The sequence below is a fragment of the Vipera berus genome, assembly GCF_964194415.1.
Source record: "Vipera berus genome assembly, chromosome: 4".
Lineage (NCBI taxonomy): Eukaryota > Metazoa > Chordata > Lepidosauria > Squamata > Viperidae > Vipera > Vipera berus.
The window spans coordinates 25,678,102-25,697,999 of record NC_138206.1 but is presented as its reverse complement, the minus strand read 5'-3'; the positions used below and the strand labels follow the sequence as shown (position 1 = coordinate 25,697,999).

General features: G+C 36.8%; 1 protein-coding gene across 2 annotated transcripts in view; it reads left to right on the top strand.

Annotated features, from left to right (window-relative positions):
• STARD13 (StAR related lipid transfer domain containing 13) overlaps nucleotides 1-19,898 on the top strand; it is a 108,600-nt gene that overhangs the window by 67,834 nt on the left and 20,868 nt on the right. For both annotated transcript variants that reach the window (XM_081326689.1, XM_081326688.1), the window contains 5 exons: nucleotides 4,745-4,816; nucleotides 7,326-7,407; nucleotides 9,741-9,804; nucleotides 14,966-16,332; nucleotides 18,977-19,150. In XM_081326689.1, the coding sequence (XP_081182815.1) occupies nucleotides 9,772-9,804; nucleotides 14,966-16,332; nucleotides 18,977-19,150 (1,574 nt within the window). In that variant the 5' untranslated portion in view covers nucleotides 4,745-4,816; nucleotides 7,326-7,407; nucleotides 9,741-9,771. The remainder of the gene's footprint in view (nucleotides 1-4,744; nucleotides 4,817-7,325; nucleotides 7,408-9,740; nucleotides 9,805-14,965; nucleotides 16,333-18,976; nucleotides 19,151-19,898) is intronic.

The window sequence follows — 19,898 nt, the reverse complement described above, 5'->3', positions numbered from 1 at the left end:
CCAAAAATGGTTACATTTATTCATACTTGAATTTTGTTTTTAATTTTTAAAGGTTTGAGTTAACTTTCAGTAATTTGTTACACTTTGAATGAATTAGAACTTTTAAATATTCAGACTTTTATGGGATGTAAAAATTATCTCTGTTTCTGTAACTTCTTTTGAGATCTTTAATTCAATTTGAACTTCTGACTTCTTAACTAATTTGCAACCTAAATAAATTACAGTTTAATCGTATACTTTATTTCAAAAAACTATCTATATTAAACTATCCATATTTACTTCTGCTTTCCAGGATTTTCTAGGAATTATTTAAGAGATTCTGATATATATGTTATAAGATGTATAGATCTCTGTCACACACATGTACACACACAAACATACATGTCGGATGTTTTAAGATTTGCAATACTCATCTATAGTTTGGTTTCTTCAAAAATGGGTTACTGGAAATTGAACAGTGTTTCGGCAATAAAAAGCTTATCTACAGAGTAAACTTCATAGAACTGTTACTACAGCAGATTACTATTCCCATGTGATTTCTAAAGAGCGCAGCATTCTTTGGGATTTATTGTAAGAATCTCTGCCTCCTTTTCAGACCCAGTTGACTAATTTCCCATCATGCTCTAAAATCCTCTCTATTGAAAAATAAATTCATAAAAATTCAACCATCCTTGTATATCTTCTATTTTTTCCAGATTGGTTCCTTCAAATGTATTAAGACTGTGGTTCCCAGAATTCCTACCTATTAAGCCAAAGCTTGGTTGGGGAATTTTGGAGTTTCATCCAAAGAAGGAGAAAGGCTACCAGGTTGGGCCTCTTCAGGCCTTCTCAGGCAATGGTAGCGGCTGTTAGGTTTTAAGAATTAAGATATAGCTTGAACTGTAAAGTCATTCAAAAATCTTCTTAGCCAACCTCCTTAAAGATATAATAATACTACTCTTCTGCAGAGTCATTGCAAATATAGATCAAAATCATACATGTTATTTTGTATCATTTGGGTTGGTATTAATAAAAGTATTGCCCAACAGTAGATTAGACTTAATCCAATTAAAATTAATTAAATTTAAGGAAATTTTTTAAAGGAATACTTAAAATGAAGTTCATTTCAGTTGAGAGGCCTTCATTTGATTTACTGTTACCTGAAATGCTACAGTCCATTTTTCTAAAGGGAATACAGGGGAATTATTATGCTATATTTCTCCCCCACTCCATACATATACATATGGCTATCCTCTGGAATAAGCCCTCCTCTGAGCTTCAAACAACTCCCACTCTAATCCTGTTCCAGAAGACCTTAGATCTGGCTGTTCTCCCTTGGGGGAGGGTGGATAAAAATTCCTCTATACTTAATCAGAGGTGTCTGATATTTATTGTATATGTATTGATGTTAGTGTTCAAATTGTCATTCTATTATTTCCTTCATTATATTTCCTATTTATTTTAACCATGTGGCTGCTATGAGCCAACAACAACTTAATAGCACGTAATCAATCAATCAATTGGTTTTTGTTGTTATTGTTATGAGCCACCCAGAGACATTCTGAAGTTGGGAGGCACTAAAACCTAAATTCAGGTAGTCCTTGAGTTACAACCATAATGGAGCCTGCCCATCGCACTTGTGAGTTGTGACAATTGTAAATCTGATCACCCACACTGACCTGATTTTACAACCTTTTTTGAAGCAGTTGTTAAGCAAATGCTGCGGTTATTAAGTGAGCCAATGAATCGCTATAGGCTGGTTTTGTCAAAAACTGGAAGTAAATACTGTCTTTCAGCAAAACCATTGTAATACGTGGTCATGTGACCATGGGACACTGCAAATGTGGCCTGGTTACTGAGTGCCCTAAGTGCGATCATGTGACTGCGGAGAGGGGCTGACCGTCATAGCTTTGGATCTGGCTGCTAACTTCTCCAGTGAGATCTAGGATTACCTGTAAATAACTACTGAGATTTTTTGCACTTCAGGAAACATAACTAAAGAAGGAACAAATTATAAAAATACTTACCAGAACTCTTTATCAATATTTGATGATATCTTTGATGTCAGAGTGGATTGCCTCATGAAGAAAGCTTTCCTTTTTTGTTAAGAAAAAGACAGTGAAAGATTTATTGTACTCTTATTTGCCTCTAAAAGCATATAGAAAATGGCTTTGGAAGTTTCTTATTATCTGATTGTCACGTTAGATTCAATACTAGGCTATCATTATATCGAAAGAAGTGAATTGTTTTAATACATTATGTGAAATGTATTTTCCATTTTGAGTAAAAATCTTATTAACATGATTCAGTATAGCATCTATAATAGAGTGTACTAATCTTGTGTAACATTTCACTCAGTTATTTGTACAGTATCTTATCTAACTAATTAACTATCCACCATTATGCACTGATTATCATCTTATAGCATTTTTAAAATATTCTTGGAGAAAAATCTAATGAACTGAGCCTGAGTTGTCTATGAAATCTAAACTATTGTATTCTTCCACATTGAATCTGTCTTAGAAAAAACAAAGGTTCCTTCACATAACTTTAGAGCTACTCAATGGGCAGAGCCTTTCTTTTTAGGCACATTTAGCTGCTGAAAAGCTTCGCCTGCTTTTGAAAGAGTAACACTGCATTGGCTCTAAAAAGATGGTATTGACTTCATAGCCTTTAAGATTCAGTGCACAGAACTGTGATAAAACTACCCTTTCTTCTTTCTTTGTTAGAAAAAGCTATTTAAACATTAGATTGATGGCACTGTGGGTCATTCTTTACCACACTGCCTTTTCTTCAACAGTGCAGGGATGGGATGTAGTCACAATTTCTGATTTTTATTTGTGCACATGTATATAACCTCACATTCATGCGTATGCCATACTATCACTCTTTTATTGCTCTGTTTGAAATTGGGCAGGACAGTATATTTGTGCAATAAAAAATTAATGTGGAGAAATTTATACACATTTTCACCAGCTCTAGATAATAAATCTTATGATCAAGCAGTTACTCATGTGGGGAAGATTTATATAACTAAGTCTACTTGTGAGACATGCATGAGTAGGTTGAAGAACATGTATATACCTGAGCTTGTCTCATCAAAAGCAGAGGGAATAAAACAAATGTCCATATTTCAAGTATATTTTCATGTCAAAGATCATAAAAGGAAGTCTTCTATGAATATACTTGCTGCGAGTGTTTTAAAGTATTAACAACTCATTTATTTATTTATTTATTTTTATTTTTATTCCATTTATATCCCGCCCTTCTCCAAAGACTCAGGGCGGCTTACAAGCTTAGCAGTACTCATTCCCTAAATATGCTCATAACATGCATAAAGCGCTTAATGGTTTGACAAATACTGACATATTTGAAGACAGGTGACAATACCTGAGCACAGATATTGACAAACAACATGATTTTGGCAAAGAAATAATGAATGATATGTTATTACCCAAAGCTAATTAAATTTATGACTGATAACTAATATGGAAGAATATATATTTTCCATTTTAATTTTACCAATTTCCCATTTTTCTTGTCCTTAGTTACTACAGTTTCAGTTTTTTGCCTCTTTTAAAAGACAGCACAATAATTGCCATACATAGTTTTTATTTCCCATAATGTTTGCACTGTATGCATATTTTGGTAAAATAAAATTCTTTAGAATATGCTCTTTAGCAATATTTTCTGCGTATTTCCAGTGATATATGTACTTTTCCTAATGTATAACTTCCATTCCCAGCATGCTTTGTATTTAATCTTCCAAACCCTCTCTCCTCACCCTCAAGACTACCAAATATCTTAGCCAGTGCTTTTTTTGTATAAGAAAAAGGTGCCGGAACTCACACATGTCATACAACCCGCCTTGCCTACCCTACAAGGTTCCATCCAAAAAAGGTGCCGGAACTCCGTTCTGAGCGTTCTATCAGAAAAAAAGCCCTGATCTTAGCAAACCTTTGGTAATAGGTCTATTTGGACTTGGCAAGCACCTCCTCCATCTCCCTTACCCCATGTGTGTATAAAATTGCCACTTTAATAGACAGTCTGTTCCTGTTTGAGCACCATTTATATGTCATAGTTTGCCTGGATTCTTTTAGAACAAGAGATGTCTTTTGGTTGACCAGGATGGCAAACCACATATTCCTCCCTAGATTCTTCCTTCTGTTCTAACTCTCTCTGATCCAGTCTACCTTCCTTATTTTTCAACTCTTGTATAAGCTCTTGAAAGTTTTCTCTTGGCTTTTTAATTTTCCTTCCCATTTCCTTTGCTTCTGCTCAAACTCCTCATGAGAATCACGTATGACTCTCTCCCATTGTTGTTTCTCTTCCTTTGAGATTTTACAATTTCAAAATCAGCCATCTGTATATTGCATTCCTGCCAGAAAGATTAGACATTATTTATAATCACATAATATTAAATAATATAGGAGTGATACCCTCCATGAAAACGCTGATTACAATCAAAATACTGTCACACTGATTTGGGATGCAGTCCAGGGAAATTGTATGATTTCATGTAACATTTTCCACTGCTTCCTTTGAAATTGTGCATGACACCTGGTCTGATATAAATCAGGTATGAATTTTAAATGAAAATATTCAAACCTGAAGATTCTAAGCACACACACAAAAAAATGAGTATGTTCCACAGAAGTTGCTTATTTTGTTGGGAATAGTTTTCTGAACAATTGGTTAAGAGACCAAAGTTATAAAATTGTGTATTAATAAATTGTTTCATGTATGTTTTTTCCTTATTCTTCAGAGCGTGAAGCAAAAGAGTCCTGTGCTTGGTTACGGGCTGCTGGATTCCCCCAGTATGCTCAACTTTATGAAGGTTTGTTTTATAAATCCATGGTTAATCCATAATCTTAGTTACAGCAAAAACTATTGCGTTTGTTTTGACATTATATTGTTGAAGGGAGAACACCTGCACTTTCCAAAATGTGAGAACTAGATATGGTAGATTTCATCCATAGGAACACTGTTGATGATCTTGGATTAACTATAAAATCACATTGAATTAAATAATTAAACCTGCATGTTGAGATATTCTTGGGCTTAGTATTGTATAGATGTACCTAAACTAATGTGCAACATTTTTTCCAGTGTACAGGTGAAACTCGAAAAATTAGAATATCGTGCAAAAGTTCATTTATTTCAGTAATGCAACTTAAAAGGGGAAACTAATATATGAGATAGACTCATTACATGCAAAGCAAGATAGTTCAAGCCGTGATTTGTCATAATTGTGATGATTATGGCTTACAGCTCATGAAAACCCCAAATCCACAATCTCAGAAAATTAGAATATTACATGCAACCAATAAAACAAGGAGTGTACATAGAACAATATCGGACCTCTGAAAAGTATAAGCATGCATATGTACTCAGTACTTGGTTTGGGCCCCTTTTGCAGCAATTACTGCCTTAATGCGGCGTGGCATGGAAGCTATCAGCCTGTGGCACTGCTGACGTGTTATGGAAGACCAGGCTGCTTCAATAGTGGCCTTCAGCTCTTCTGCATTGTTCAGTCTCATGTCTCTCATCTTTCTCTTGGCAATGCCCCATAGATTCTCTATGGGGTTCAGGTCAGGCGAGTTTGCTGGCCAATCAAGCACAGTAATCCCACGGTCATTGAACCAGGTTTTGGTGCTTTTGGCAGTGTGGGCAGGTGCCAAGTCCTGCTGGAAAATGAAGTCAGCATCCCCATAAAGCTCGTCTGTGGAAGGAAGCATGAAGTGCTCCAAAATCTCCTGGTAGACGGCTGCGTTGACCCTGGACTTAATGAAGCACATTGGACCAACACCAGCAGATGACATGGCTCCCCAAATCAACACAGACTGTGGAAACTTCACACTGGACTTCAAGCATCTTGCAGTGTGTGCCTCTCCATTCTTCCTCCAGACTCTGGGTCCTTGGTTTCCAAATGAGATGCAAAAGTTGCTCTCATCGGAAAAGAGGACTTTGGACCACTGAGCAACAGACCAGGTCTGTTTTTCCTTAGCCCAGGTAAGACGCTTCTGATATTGTTTGTTGTTCAGGAGTGGCTTGACAAGAGGAATATGACATTTGAAGCCCATGTCCAGGATCCATATCTGTGTGGTGGCTCTTGATGCACTGACTCCAGCCTCAGTCCACTTCTTGTGAAAGTCCCCAACACTTTTGAATGGCCTTTTCCTGACAATCCTCTCCAGGCTGCGGTTATCCCTGCTGCTTGTGCACCTTTTTCTTCCACACTTTCCCCTTCCACATAACTTTTTATTAATGTGCTTTGATACAGCACTTTGGGAACATCCAACTTCTTTTGCAATTACCTTTTGAGGCTTTCCCTCCTTCTGAAGGGTGTCAATGATGGTTTTCTGCACAACTGTCAGGTCAGCAGTCTTCCCCATGATTGTGATTTCTACTGAACCAGACTGAGAAACCATTTAAAGGCTCAGGAACCCTTTGCAGGTGTTATGGCTTAATTAGCTGATTAGAGTGGGACACTTTGAGCCTAGAATATTGCACCTTTTCACAATATTCTAATTTTTTGAGATTGTGGATTTGGGGTTTTCATGAGCTGTAAGCCATAATCATCACAATTATGACAAATCACGGCTTGAACTATCTTGCTTTGCATGTAATGAGTCTATCTCATATATTAGTTTCCCCTTTTAAGTTGCATTACTGAAATAAATGAACTTTTGCATGATATTCTAATTTTTCGAGTTTCACCTGTATTCTAAACTTGAAAAAAGGAGAATCCAAAAGGAGCCTAATAGTTTGGCTGGCACTGTCAAAAAATGTAGGTTTTGCCTGGGCTCCACCCACAATTTTTTGAGAATGAATGACCACCAGATGCCTTTCAAAGGCCAAATGGAATGCTTAGTGTTTATGCTCATGTTATTTTATTGGCAAGTAGTTTGTATGATGTCATTATACAATTTTTATGTGTTTTTCATTAAAGACAATGCTAATAAAGGTGATGTGGTAAATGCAGAAGAGTAAAAGAGCTTTCTGCTGGATTAATGTAGCCTACCCTAACTCCTTGTCCTTCAAATACATTGAAACTTTACTTTCTATATTTATCAGACAAAAGGATGGAGAGTAGAAAAATCAGGCAGGGAGGGAACAATAACTGTTTTTCTATACCAGTGATCAGAACTGAATGTTACTTATTTACAAAAAAAGTTGAAAAATGAATATTCTAATGTTGTATTGCATTCAGAACATGATATATTAATATAATTTTAATGAATAAATTTTAACATTTGTTTTGTATACGCTGTCTGAAAATGTATCCAATATCTTTCAAAGTCAAGTGTTTGTTGCTGTGGAAATAAGTATCTCTTCTCTTGTAGATTACCAGTTCGCTATTGATATTGCTGCTGTGAAGAAAGATCATGATTTTCTTGACAAAGACCTTGTAGAAACTCTTTGTAGGTAATGTGCTTCTGTTTCACACTATTATTTTAGTGTACTTTGTAAAAGTTATAGCATTTTACCCAATGCAAAGGATTCTGCAAATTTTACACAAATATTGATAGTTACCATCCTCTGCTGGAAATCATTCATCCTCAGTTTATAGCAAGTTCCCAAAGCTGGGCCTCAGGTAAACCTGACCTTTCTGAGTGGATCAGAATTGGAAAATGTAACATCTTGGCCTTAAAAAAAACTGCTGTGTTTTCAAAGAGTATTAGTTATGAATGAGTTCACCAGACACATATATAAGGAGCCTTGGTGGAGCAGTGGGCTAATGCCTCCTTAAGTAACACCAGCTGCCTGCAATTAGTGCAGGTTCGCATCCCACCAGGCTCAAGGTTGACTCAGCCTTCCATCCTTCCGAGGTAGGTAAAATGAGGACCCAGATTGTTGGGGGCAATAAGCTGACTTTGTAATAATGCCGCTTGGGGGGGCGAAAGCCCTAATAAGCAGGCATATACATAGAATGAAGGCTATTGCTAAGCACATTGGTTTGTGCTTAAATTGTAAGCCGCCCTGAGTCTTCGGAGAAGGGCGGGATATAAATGGGATTAAAAAAAATTAAAAAAAATATATGAATTGTTGCTTCTGTTGGCAAACTGCAAGGAAACAATTTCACAATACCTTTTCTGTAGAAAATTGTTGGTGTTCTAGCATTTTAATTTTGTTTAGTTTCTCACACTCAATGTGTAACAAGATAAAAGCAATTTGTGATGGATCAAAATATCATTAACTACTGCTTCTCATAGTGGTCTTGCTTAGGATCTGACAAATATCACAGATGTGATCATGTCTTCTGCCATTGCCACTTCAAGTCGGTGTAAGGAATCCAAGTGGACTGGATTTAATTGAAGAACTAAAGACTTAAATTCTTTCATATCTTTCGCAATTTGTTTCAAAGTTTTGAAAAGGCCCCAGAAGATGGGACATTATTTTTACTTAAAACCAGTAAGCTTAAATTGGCTTATTGCCTTCATTAAAATACAGGCGTTCACTTTGGGGGAAGAATAGCGTTCTTTTTAAAAAATATGGATTCTGTCATTGCTTAACTATTTAATCTTGAGGAGATCAACTCATGGTTAAAAAAGGACACCAAGATAGATCTTATAGAAAGCAGGTGTTATGGAATAATAACCCCAAGCCAACCAAATAGAGGGACTTAATAAATAATGAGAAAAGTTTATTCAGCAATAATTGTTGGATCTGCCCTCAGGAACATATACCAACATTAGAATGGTTATACTACTCATAAGAGGCATGTCTCTATTTCTCAGTGATTTAATGTATGCTTTTGTTTTATATGGCTTATATTTCCTGCACATACAAAAGTACTTTGCCTCCTACATGTCATTTAAAATATTCTAAATGGTAAACTATTCTGACATGAGTACTAGTGTACTACTTTGGTTCCCTTGTACCTGTCCGTTTGGTATTCTTTTAATTACTTTTGGTTTTTAAATTTTATTGCAGTTAAAATAGTAAACCACAAATATTTAGTCTTGTTATTTTTGTGGGAACCGTTCAGACATTTTTGTGATGTATTTTGATACATCATTCAAGTTGCCATACCGCTATATCCTAGTATCCAAGGATTGGGGTCCAGCAGCAGGTCTCCTCAGCAGTAGCCCCCCTCATCTGGAACAGACTGCCTTCAAAGACAGCCACTTTCCTTTGGTCATCCAGGAAGACTATTAACACAGGGCTTTTACAAAAACTCTGAAGCAAGAAATGTCACTTAACTGGAGACAAATGCTTGGAGGGTGGGTGATTCCTGGCTCAGATGATGGTATTGTTTTGGGGGTTTTTTTTGCTTAAGCAGTATATAAGCTGCCTAAAATCACTGGTGAAATGGAATATTAAGGTAAAGGTTCCCCCGCACATGCGTGCTAGTCGTTTCCGACTCTAGGGGCCGGTGCTCATCTCCGTTTCAAAGCTGAAGAGCCAGCGCTTGTCCGAGGACGTCTCCGTGGTCATGTGGCCGGCATGACTGGACGCCAAAGGCACACGGAATATACATTTAGGCAAATAAATAATTTCATTTCTAATGGAGGGCTTTAGGTGGCGGGCTTGATAGAGAAGATACATTTGTGCTAAATTTTATATAAAAGTCCATTTCTAGTTATGATAACAAACCGTCAGACTAATTGCTAGATTATATGTGCTTCTAATTTCCTATTACAGTCTCATCCATAGGAATTAACCATGCATCTTGCATTCATATCAAAGGAGGAACTAAATTTGATATTAGGAAGAGCCATTCAATAAATTCACTATGATTCTTGTTTTATTTTTAGACGACTTAACACACTGAATAAATGTGCCTCAATGAAACTTGATCTGAACTTCCAAAAAAAAAAGGCAAGTATACGCGTATTCATATATTTTTATGTAAGTGAAAATACTTAAAATCTCCTGAAATCAAAGCCACAGAGGATGTTGTATCTAATTGTTGTATCTTAAATACAATTGTTATCTCCCTGTAATTTTTGTATCATCCAACTGTATAATACATAGCCTCTATTGATAAGAAAATGGAAAGAATGTTTTTATTATCAATCATCACTGTGTTTTGAAGATTGACTATGATGATGATGATGATGATGATAAAGTTGGAAGCGACCTTGGAGGTCATCTAGTCCAACCCCCTGCTCAGGCAGGAAACCCTATACCATTTCAGACAAATGGCTGTCCAGTCTCTTCTTAAAAACTTCCAGTGTTGGAGCATTCACAGCTTCTGGAGGCAGGTTGTTCCACTGATTAATTGTTCTAACTGTCAGGAAATTTCTCCTTAGTTCTAGGTAGCTTCTCTCTTTGGATAGTTTCCATCCATTGCTTCTTTTTTACCTTCAGGTGCTTTGGAGAATAGCTTGACTCCCTCTTCTTTTGGCAACCCCTGAGATATTGGAACACTGCTATTATGTCACATGCGTGCTAGTCATTTCCAACTCTAGGGGCCGGTGCTCATCTCCGTTTCAAAGCCAAAGAGCCAGTGCTTGTCCAAGGACGTCTCCATGGTCATGTGGCCAGCATGACTAGATGCCAAAGGCGCACAGAACACTGTTACCTTCCCACCGTAGTGGTCCCTATTTTTCTACTTGCATTTTTACATGCTTTTGAACTGCTAGGTTGGCAGAAGCTGGGACGAGTAACAGGCGCTCACTCTGTTATGCGGCACTCGGGATTCAACCCGCCAAACTGCCAACCTTCTGATCAACAAGCTCAGCATCCTAACCCACTGAGCTACCGCGTCCCTTTTCATTAAACTAGACAGACCCAATTCCAGCAACTGTTCCTTATATGATGAAGCAAGGTTCATAGTTTATCAATATGCTTTTCCTAATGCATCCTAGAAAATTAGTTTCAGAAGAAGATCAGATCAGAATAGAGCTGGACGGGATCTTGGAGATCTTCTAGTCCAGCCCCCTGCTAAAGCAGAAGTCCCTTTCAGGCAAGTGACTGTCCAGTCTCTTCTTAAAAACCTTGAGTGATGAAGCACCCATGATGTCTGAAGGCAAGGTGTTCCACTGGTTAATTGTCCTCACTGTTAGGAAGTTTCTCCTTAATTGTTTCTTATCCTGCCCTCTGGTGCTTTGAAAAATAAATTGATCCCCTCTTCCTTGTGGCAACCTCTCAAATACTGGAATACTGCTATCATGTCCCCCGCTAGTCGCTCTTTTCTCTAGACTGGCCATTCCCAAATCCTGTTTCTGTACTGTTTATACCTTCCTTCTAGAGAATTCTTGCACAGAAAGACAATAACTAGATTATGACAGTCCCCCCACACACACACACACTCACTCACACACATGGAAAATGGTTTTCTCCAGCTCCTATTTAACTGCTCACTAAGAATCTGGGGATCTGAACATATCTGCAAAGTAGCAAATGAAAGGGATTGCATTGTAACAATTCCCAAGGGTCTTTTCAAAATACAAGGAAAGACTGTTTGGTTAACTAGGTAATCTGAGTGTGACCCTACAATATGATTCCTTGCCAGATAAAAAGCAACAGACTCTTTTTTTTGTTTTTACTTTATTTTCTTTCATTTGTGCTGACTTATTAAAATAAAGTTTGCCATGTTTACAGCTCATTGTACAACACAGGCGTTATCTAAGGCTTAAGGGGTTTTAAGAAGGAATGTAGAAAATGCTGTTTGATATGAAAACCTTTGCAAGGGAGCCAATAACATTTTATTTACAAGGCACTCCTCTCCCTGGGGCACTTTTTAATCAGGAACTTTCATGGTACAGATCATTGCTCCAAGGAACCTTTTACAGATTGGATTCTCTCTCAAAATACTTGACAAATTCTTTTTATTGGTGCTGGAAAAGTCATTGCCAGCAGTGCTTGAAGCAAAATAAGAAGGATTTGGATGGGAGAGGATGCCGATGCTGTTTCATTTCATTCCTTTTCAAGTAGATTTAAAGCAGGCAGTCATACCATTTGTCAGGCTGAGGGCTGCACTCAAACAGATCAGATCTGTACTCTGAAAAAGCTCAAGCACCAAATGCCTATTGATAGCATTACCTCAAATCATGGAACCTCAGCAAGGCTTCTCTACTAAACCTCACCAGAAGGGCAGATTCTGTATGGAGAAGACAGAAAAATCTAGGCCCTAGGCCATGTTGGGCTTTAAAAATGGGTATCTAGTGGCTTGAATCTCACTGACAAGCTGACTGACAGCATGCAATTCCAGCAATAATGGTGTTACATGGGGGAGCACTTCAACCAGTGCATGACGAACTGCCTGAATGGTCTTTGAAGGCAGCCCCATGTAAAAGCAAATTACAATCGTCTGATCACATGATGACAAGGGTTCAAATATTATATATATATATATATATATATATATATATATATATATATATATATATATATATATATATATATATATATATATATATATATGAGGGACGCGGTGGCTCAGTGGGTTAGAATGCTGAGCTTGTCGATCAGAAGGTTGGCAGTTTGGCAGGTTGAATCCCGAGTGCCGCGTAACAGAGTGAGCACCTGTTACTCGTCCCAGCTTCTGCAAACCTAGCAGTTCGAAAGCACGTAAAAATGCAAGTAGAAAAATAGGGACCACCACGGTGGGAAGGTAACAGCGTTCCATGCGCCTTTGGCGTCTAGTCATGCCGGCCACATGACCACGGAGACGTCTTCGGACAAGCGCTGGCTCTTCGGCTTTGAAACGGAGATGAGCACCGGCCCCTAGAGTTGGAAACGACTAGCACGCATGTGCGGGGGAACCTTTACCTTTACATACATACATACATACATACATACATACATACATACATACATATATATATATATATATATATATATATATATATATATATATATATTTGTCTGTGAACTTAGGTCTCCCAATGATTCACATCTCAGAAAATACACCTCAGTGTTCTTCCCTTTTCCTCTGTTGTCTCTGTATCCACATTTAGTGTGAAAATTCCTTAGAACAAAGAAGTAATTTTCTGCTTTGGGCGTAAATTACTTGGGTGATCTTGCTAATCAGGGATCAGGTATAATTAGGATGATGTCATGATATGCTTTTCAACCCAACAGACCTTTAATCTGAAGTCCCATTCTGTTCAGTAATAATTGTTCATAGAAAAATATACATAATATTTCAGCTTTGGCAACCTATGAAGGCAGATACGGACAACTCAAGATGAGAACTAAAAATAATTAAGAAATGAAATCATTTTTTTCAATACAAAAGGATTTTTCAGAAAATCTTACAATTTTATTTTAAATAAAATTGTATTTTTATTTCCTGTGTAGTATTTTTATTTCCTGTGTATATGAAATTATTCAGATAATAATTTTATTTCTTTGCTTCATATGATCTCTGTTTTTATGTGTATCATAACAGAAAGACCTTCAGTAACTTTGCTTCTTGTGAATAATGTAATTGTACTCTATTTTCAGATGCCTCTGGGGAAGTAGACAGATGTTCAAAGCACATTAAGACACTTTAATAGTCTGCCATTCAGTAAATCATTATTTTACTGCATTTGCCTTTACTCCTCCCCATATGGAGCCAGGTTCCATATTACTATTTTAGCATCTACATTGCAACTCAGTATAAACAGAATCTTATCTATTTTGCATTCCTACCAAAATATAAAAGAAATATTGAAAACATACCACTATAGCACATCCTTTCCCAGTGTAGTGCTTCTAAAAATGTTGAACTCTACTTAGCTAGTATAATACTTTGCCATCCAAGCTTTGGCACTTCAAGATCCTATACTCTTGGATGAAAAGCAAAACATTTTCAAAGAAAAAAACCAAGACAGTCCAGTTTCCTTTTGGAAAAAGCACTTTTGGGAGACCCTATAGACCAGAGGTCCCCAACCTTTGGGGCACCAGGGACTGGTTCCGTGGAGAGAGTTTTTTTCCAAGGACCAGAAGGGGTGTGGGTTTGTGTGCTGCCTGCATCTCACGGATGGGACTTGGTTTTTTTGTGCGGACTGGTTGCTGGCATGCCACAGACCAGGGGTTGGGGACCCCTGCTATAGACCCCAACTCCTATGTTTAGGAGTAGACACCTGAAAAAGTCAGAACCCTATCAAATTAGTAATACAGAAAGCCAAAAAATTCACATCAGAATCAGAGTCAATCGTGTAAAAAGTGGAAATATGAAATAAGGCTTGTCACAAAGTCAGGACAACTAAACTAGAGTCCAGAAACAGTCGTGAGTGTCAAGAGCCAAGATTTCAGCAAAAATAGAAATTTAGGAACACAGCTCAGACATTCTGAATAGCCTGAGATCTTAGGAAACCAAAGTATTATGGTACTATTTGGGTTTCCATTGCCATTCTTAAGAAACTTATAATTCTAATCTAACTGCTAATCAAAGTCTTTTTCTTTAGATCTTTCTTTAGATACTAATACATCTTTGAGTTTGAACAAGTAAAACCTACAGATTCCTTACGATTTAATGAAATTTCATTGTGATCCATGGCCTGAATCTGCATCCTCTATTTCTAAGACAAGAAGAGCCTCTGGAATGTCCATTGATGGATATTTATTTCTTATCTATCTCTCTGTAAATGGCAAGACAAATAGATTTTGCTGGTACAAGATGAGAAAGTATTTTGACCATCCAATGTCCTGATGATGATTGGAAACTGGTAGTTACAAATGTTTCTCCATCCCTGTGTGTTCAGTTAGCTGGCACTCCTTAATATTAGGTTTGCTGATGGCTTCATCAACAGCAAACAGAACAATAGTTTCCCATTGCTAATGGCAACAAAACATCCTTATCTGTAGATTACTGATGGAGAGGAGGATAAAGAATGGGAGGAAAGCATGTATGTACAATATGATATGTGTTTGGACGAGTGTATATAAAAGGGTGTGCAAATGCATATGAAAAGTTGCATGTCATTAGTAGCCCAAAGTCTGCAAATCAAAAGTGACAAAAGATGAAAAAAGATCTCTCAGACTTGTTATCAGTGGATGGATGGATGGACGGACAGACATTCAAATGTTATATATTTTGTTTCAGAGTGAAGACTCAGATGAAGAAGACCTTTGTGCCATCAGTAATAAATGGACTTTCCAAAGAGCAAGCCAGCGATGGTCTCGAGTGGAAGACTCTGATGCCTTGATTCATCAGTCAGGCAAACATGACTTTCAAGGGGACATTAAAATGAAAACCACAACCAGCAATGAAAGTGTGCTTACTGATTTGAGTGAGCCTGAGGTGTCATCTATTCATAGTGAGAGCAGTGGAGGAAGTGAACATAGGAGTCAGTCTGGAATCACAAGCCACTTCAGAGAAACTAACTGTTCAGGACAATACTGTGTCAAAAACACTTCTGCACAGGGTGGTCCTTCTTCCCAGCTTTCAGAAGTCTCTCCCAACTTCAGGAATGAGAAAACAACACGAACTAGAGCAAAAACCTTTCTGAAGCGTATGGAGACATTAAAACCCAAAGGGCAACATGGAAAATTAAAAGGCTCTGGATTGACTAGCATCTCAGTCATTGGTACCCCTGTTCTGCAGCATGAGCCCAGAACCTTAAAGGAAATGCATTGCATGCAAATAGAGAATGGAGACTTCCAAAATAAAACAGTTGCACTCCAAGATCCAGTCCGACAAGGGTCTCCATTTTCTGCCAATTATAGCAGTGAAAGCAGCCAACTGGAGATTAGCAACAGTGCCATAAGCACTCCTTCCTTAAAAGAACACAAATACCATGAAGCAAATAAACGGGGTGGCATGTACCTGGAAGACCTAGATGTTCTTGCAGGAGCAACACTAAGGCAAGTGATAGATCAAAACTGCAAAAATGAATTTCACTCCCAAGAAAACCTAATATTTCATATTCCCAAAGACCACAAACCAGGAACATTTCCTAAGGCACTTTCTATTGAAAGTCTCTCACCTACAGACAATGTCCTGAACTGGAAGAGAGACAGCGTTTCATTAACCAACAAGACATCGAAAGAACACAAACCCCTTGTTTCCTGTTCAAAGGAAAGTAGAGTTAGCATTTATGACAATGTTCCAGGTTCTCATTTATGTGCCAGCACAGGGGATCTTTTGGATCTGGAAAGGGAAAATCTTTTTCCTCATTTGGATGATATTTTGCAACATGTCAATGGGCTTCAGGAGTATATTGATGACTGGTCAAAAAATGTATTACCAGAACAAAAAAATAATGCTTTATCCATTGGTGAATGTGAGTCGTTATCATGTCAGTCACCAAGTAAAATTTCTTTAGAGTTTGAACAGAACTCAATTTCTGATGGCCACACAACACCAAGTGATACCGACCGAGATGGAACATCTCTCAATGAATCAGAAGCTACTGGTGTCAGAGAAAGAAGAGACTCTGGTGTTGGAGCATCCCTTACCAGACCAAACAGGTTTGTACCAAATCACACTTCCCTTAAGGAATGGGCAACTGGGAAATTAAAATATGCTGTTTTTCAATTATGCAGTTGTTCCTTTATCGAAATCATAGCAATAAATTGCAATTCACAATGCAATATATAATTTACAGTTTAAATTTTAAATCAGAGTAATCCCATAAAATCTTCCACTAAATTCTCTTGCCAACTTAAATAGTCAGAAATCACAAGAATTCCACCATCCTATAAAAGTAGAGTCTCTGAATAACAGCTGTTTGAAATTTTCCAGCTACTTGAAACATTCTTTTAAGAGGATTAGATCAAGGATGGAGAATCTTGTTTACTTCAAAGATTGAGAGTAAGGTTTAACTCTATGATGAGCTGCGGTGGAGCAAACAGTGGATAATGCCCAAAGCAAAAGTGATTGGGAGGATTTGATTGATCTGAGCAAAGACAGAAAAGGCAATGCTGAAATTATATTGTTTGATATGGAAAAAGCCTTTGATATTAGTATTAGTAAATTACCATAGCCAAATGTGAAATGCCAAATAAATCCAGATTCTATGTGGTCATTCTATAAAGATTTTTCTTTCTTTCATTTAATCATGTTCAATTCTCAGAGACTGCCTGGACAGGTACTTGCAGTTTTCAGAAGTGGTTTCTCATTGCCTCCTTCCTAGGGCTGAGAGAAAATGTTTAGACCAAGGTAACCCAGCTGACTTTTGCCTAAGGCAGGACTAGAACTCAAGGTTTTCCAGTTTCTAGCATGATGTTTTAATCACTATACCAAGCTGGCTGTACTATCTATAAGGATACTTGTACTAGACCAGGGGTAGGCAACCTTGGCTCTTTTATGACTCGTGGACTTCAACTCCCAGAATTCCTGAGCCAGCTGGCTCAGGAATTCTGGGAGTTGAAGTCCACGAGTCATAAAAGAGCCAAGGTTGCCTATCCCTGTACTAGACAAATATATCTAATTTCCACTTTGGTATTTGTTTAGATCCTTTAGTTTCTACTACTATACTAGATCACTGGCTTTCAAAGTGTCCTTTCAAAGCCTTCAAAGTCAAATAAATATATTACAATTTCTGTTTTTATTTCTAATACAATAAATATTGATAGATATAACCCACATAAACCAAACATCTTTAATTTTTCAATCATTTTTAAGAATATAAAGGGGTTCTGATACTAAAATGTTTGAGAACCACTGTACTAGATCATAATATCCATGGTATTTTGCACTATTCAGCAGAATAAAATTGGTGTTACTTGCTGATGGCATTTTATTGTTTATTTCATACTTTGATTGTGACTCTGATGCGCTTGATTAATATGATTGGATAAATTGTGGGATATTCTTTAGCTTGTATAATTTAGAATTCATGCTAATAGCCATCGTAATTATCATTTCGTATACACGCTGAATGTATTAATCAGTATTATTCCACCTCACATTTCTCAAATTATTATAATTCTTTGGATATTGATAGCCTTACCGTGTGTGTGTGTGTGTGTGTGTCTGTGTGTGTGTGTGTGTGTGTGTGTGTGTGTGTGTGTGTGTGCCTGTGTGTGTGTGTGTAAATAATCTTATTAGGATACCTTATATTTTGCATAGAATTCTCATACACTTACCTAGTAGACATTTTCAAACACTCAGTGCATTGTTCTGTACATTTCTATGAGAGTTTCCAATTCCCAATATCTAGAATAAGTTGCAATCAGACACACATATGCCTAGCTTTTTAACATGTATTGCATTTTGCATAACCAGTTAGATGAACTGTTTTGGGCTCAAAATGTAATGAATTAGCAATATTTTCTGTCACTGATACATCAGTTACAAACTATTTCTGGAATAGTATAAACATACTATTTCTAGAAAATTGCATTTTGATTCTTTTTCTCACACCAAATTGATACTCTCTGGTAAGCTAGATTTTTAAATATATATATATGGAAGATCTTGATAGATGCTGGTATTTTTATTTTAGCTCAATTGTTGAATGATAATGATATTATAATTTTTTATGTTAAAGGATAAATACAATTTGGCTGTTGCCACCCACTGGTAATATTAATAACTACAACATTTATTGATAATTCAATTTGGATCAGTAGATTTTTTAGCTTGGGAGATACTTAATTTATGAGAGGTGATCGCTAAAATATGAGAAAAGAATCCCCACACTTATTTATAAATAAGTATAAATCAAAGTGATATGCAGACTGAATGGAATAAGGACCCCCTTTTTGTTTAAGCAACATAAAACTGTCTTTTAGCAGTGTGAAAGTTTTCACTTCATCTTAGATTATGTTTTATTCATCAGAATAATATTTTTGAACTCATTGGGTCCATTGTATGTGCATAAAAACTTGCTGCACAAGTACATCAAGTTATTGAAGAATCCAGATCAGTTTATTCATGTCCCGGAAGTGAATGGCATCAAGTGCAGCAAGTGGAATTTACTAGAGATAATAGTTTTAATTTTTTTATCGTTGCTATAACATTTCTAGAACAAATAGATTTCCTGAACAGAATCTTGTAATTTTTAGACTCATACTGGAATTACATTCTTCTGGCTGTAGGAAAAGATAAGAAACAAATTTATCAGGACAATCAGACATTTTATTCATTTTTTTTTGTATGTATATAAAGGCGATTACGATGGCACAGCTTCCAGATCTCTCATCAACTTAACCACGCCCTAGGATCTCTCCAGATCAGCAGTCAGTCAGCTGCTCAATTAAATCTGCTACAAAAATTTTCCCTCCTCCGACTTACAGCAATTATGGAAAAATACTCCATGTCAAACAAGCATGGCTGGACATGGTAAGTATGTTTTATAATTTAAATGTTCTTTAGTTATAAAGCCTGAAAATACTCATCGTATTAGTATAACATTTGGTATAGAAAATCAGCTTTAGCAAAAAGAGGTTTGTAATGATTGGGTCAAAGTTCAGGAAGAAAATATTAAAGAATGGTTATTTTACAACTGAATTCTTTTGAATTGACTTGAGGATCATATACACATACATTAATTATCTAGGAATGTTCTAGATTCCAAAAGAAAAAGTAACTTTCAAGCATGCCTGGTTGCTCACATCACAGCTGTCAACACTTCCTTAAATCAGTTAGTCTTTTCCTGCATCACACAGCTGATAGATCAAGACCAAAAATGTATTAATACTAGCAGATAATCATTTAACCCATTATGGTCTGCTCTGTCACCTCTTTTGTTTCCATTGTATTGTACTTTTTTTGTCTCAAATGCCAGCCAGATGATATGATTGATTATTAGATTCTTATCATACCAAATCTATTTATCTTTAGAATAAACATATATACAGGTGTCCTTGAATTACAATTGTTCATTTAATGATAGTTTGAAGTTATGACAGCCTTGAAAAAAAATGACTGATGACCATCCTTGACATTACAGCCATCGTACCACCATGATTATGTAATTACAGTTTAGCAACTGGTTCACATTTATAAGAATTGCAGCATTTTGTGGTCACAGGATTGTGATTTTTGATCACATGAGTCTTCCCAGCCAGCTTCCAACATGCAAACTCAA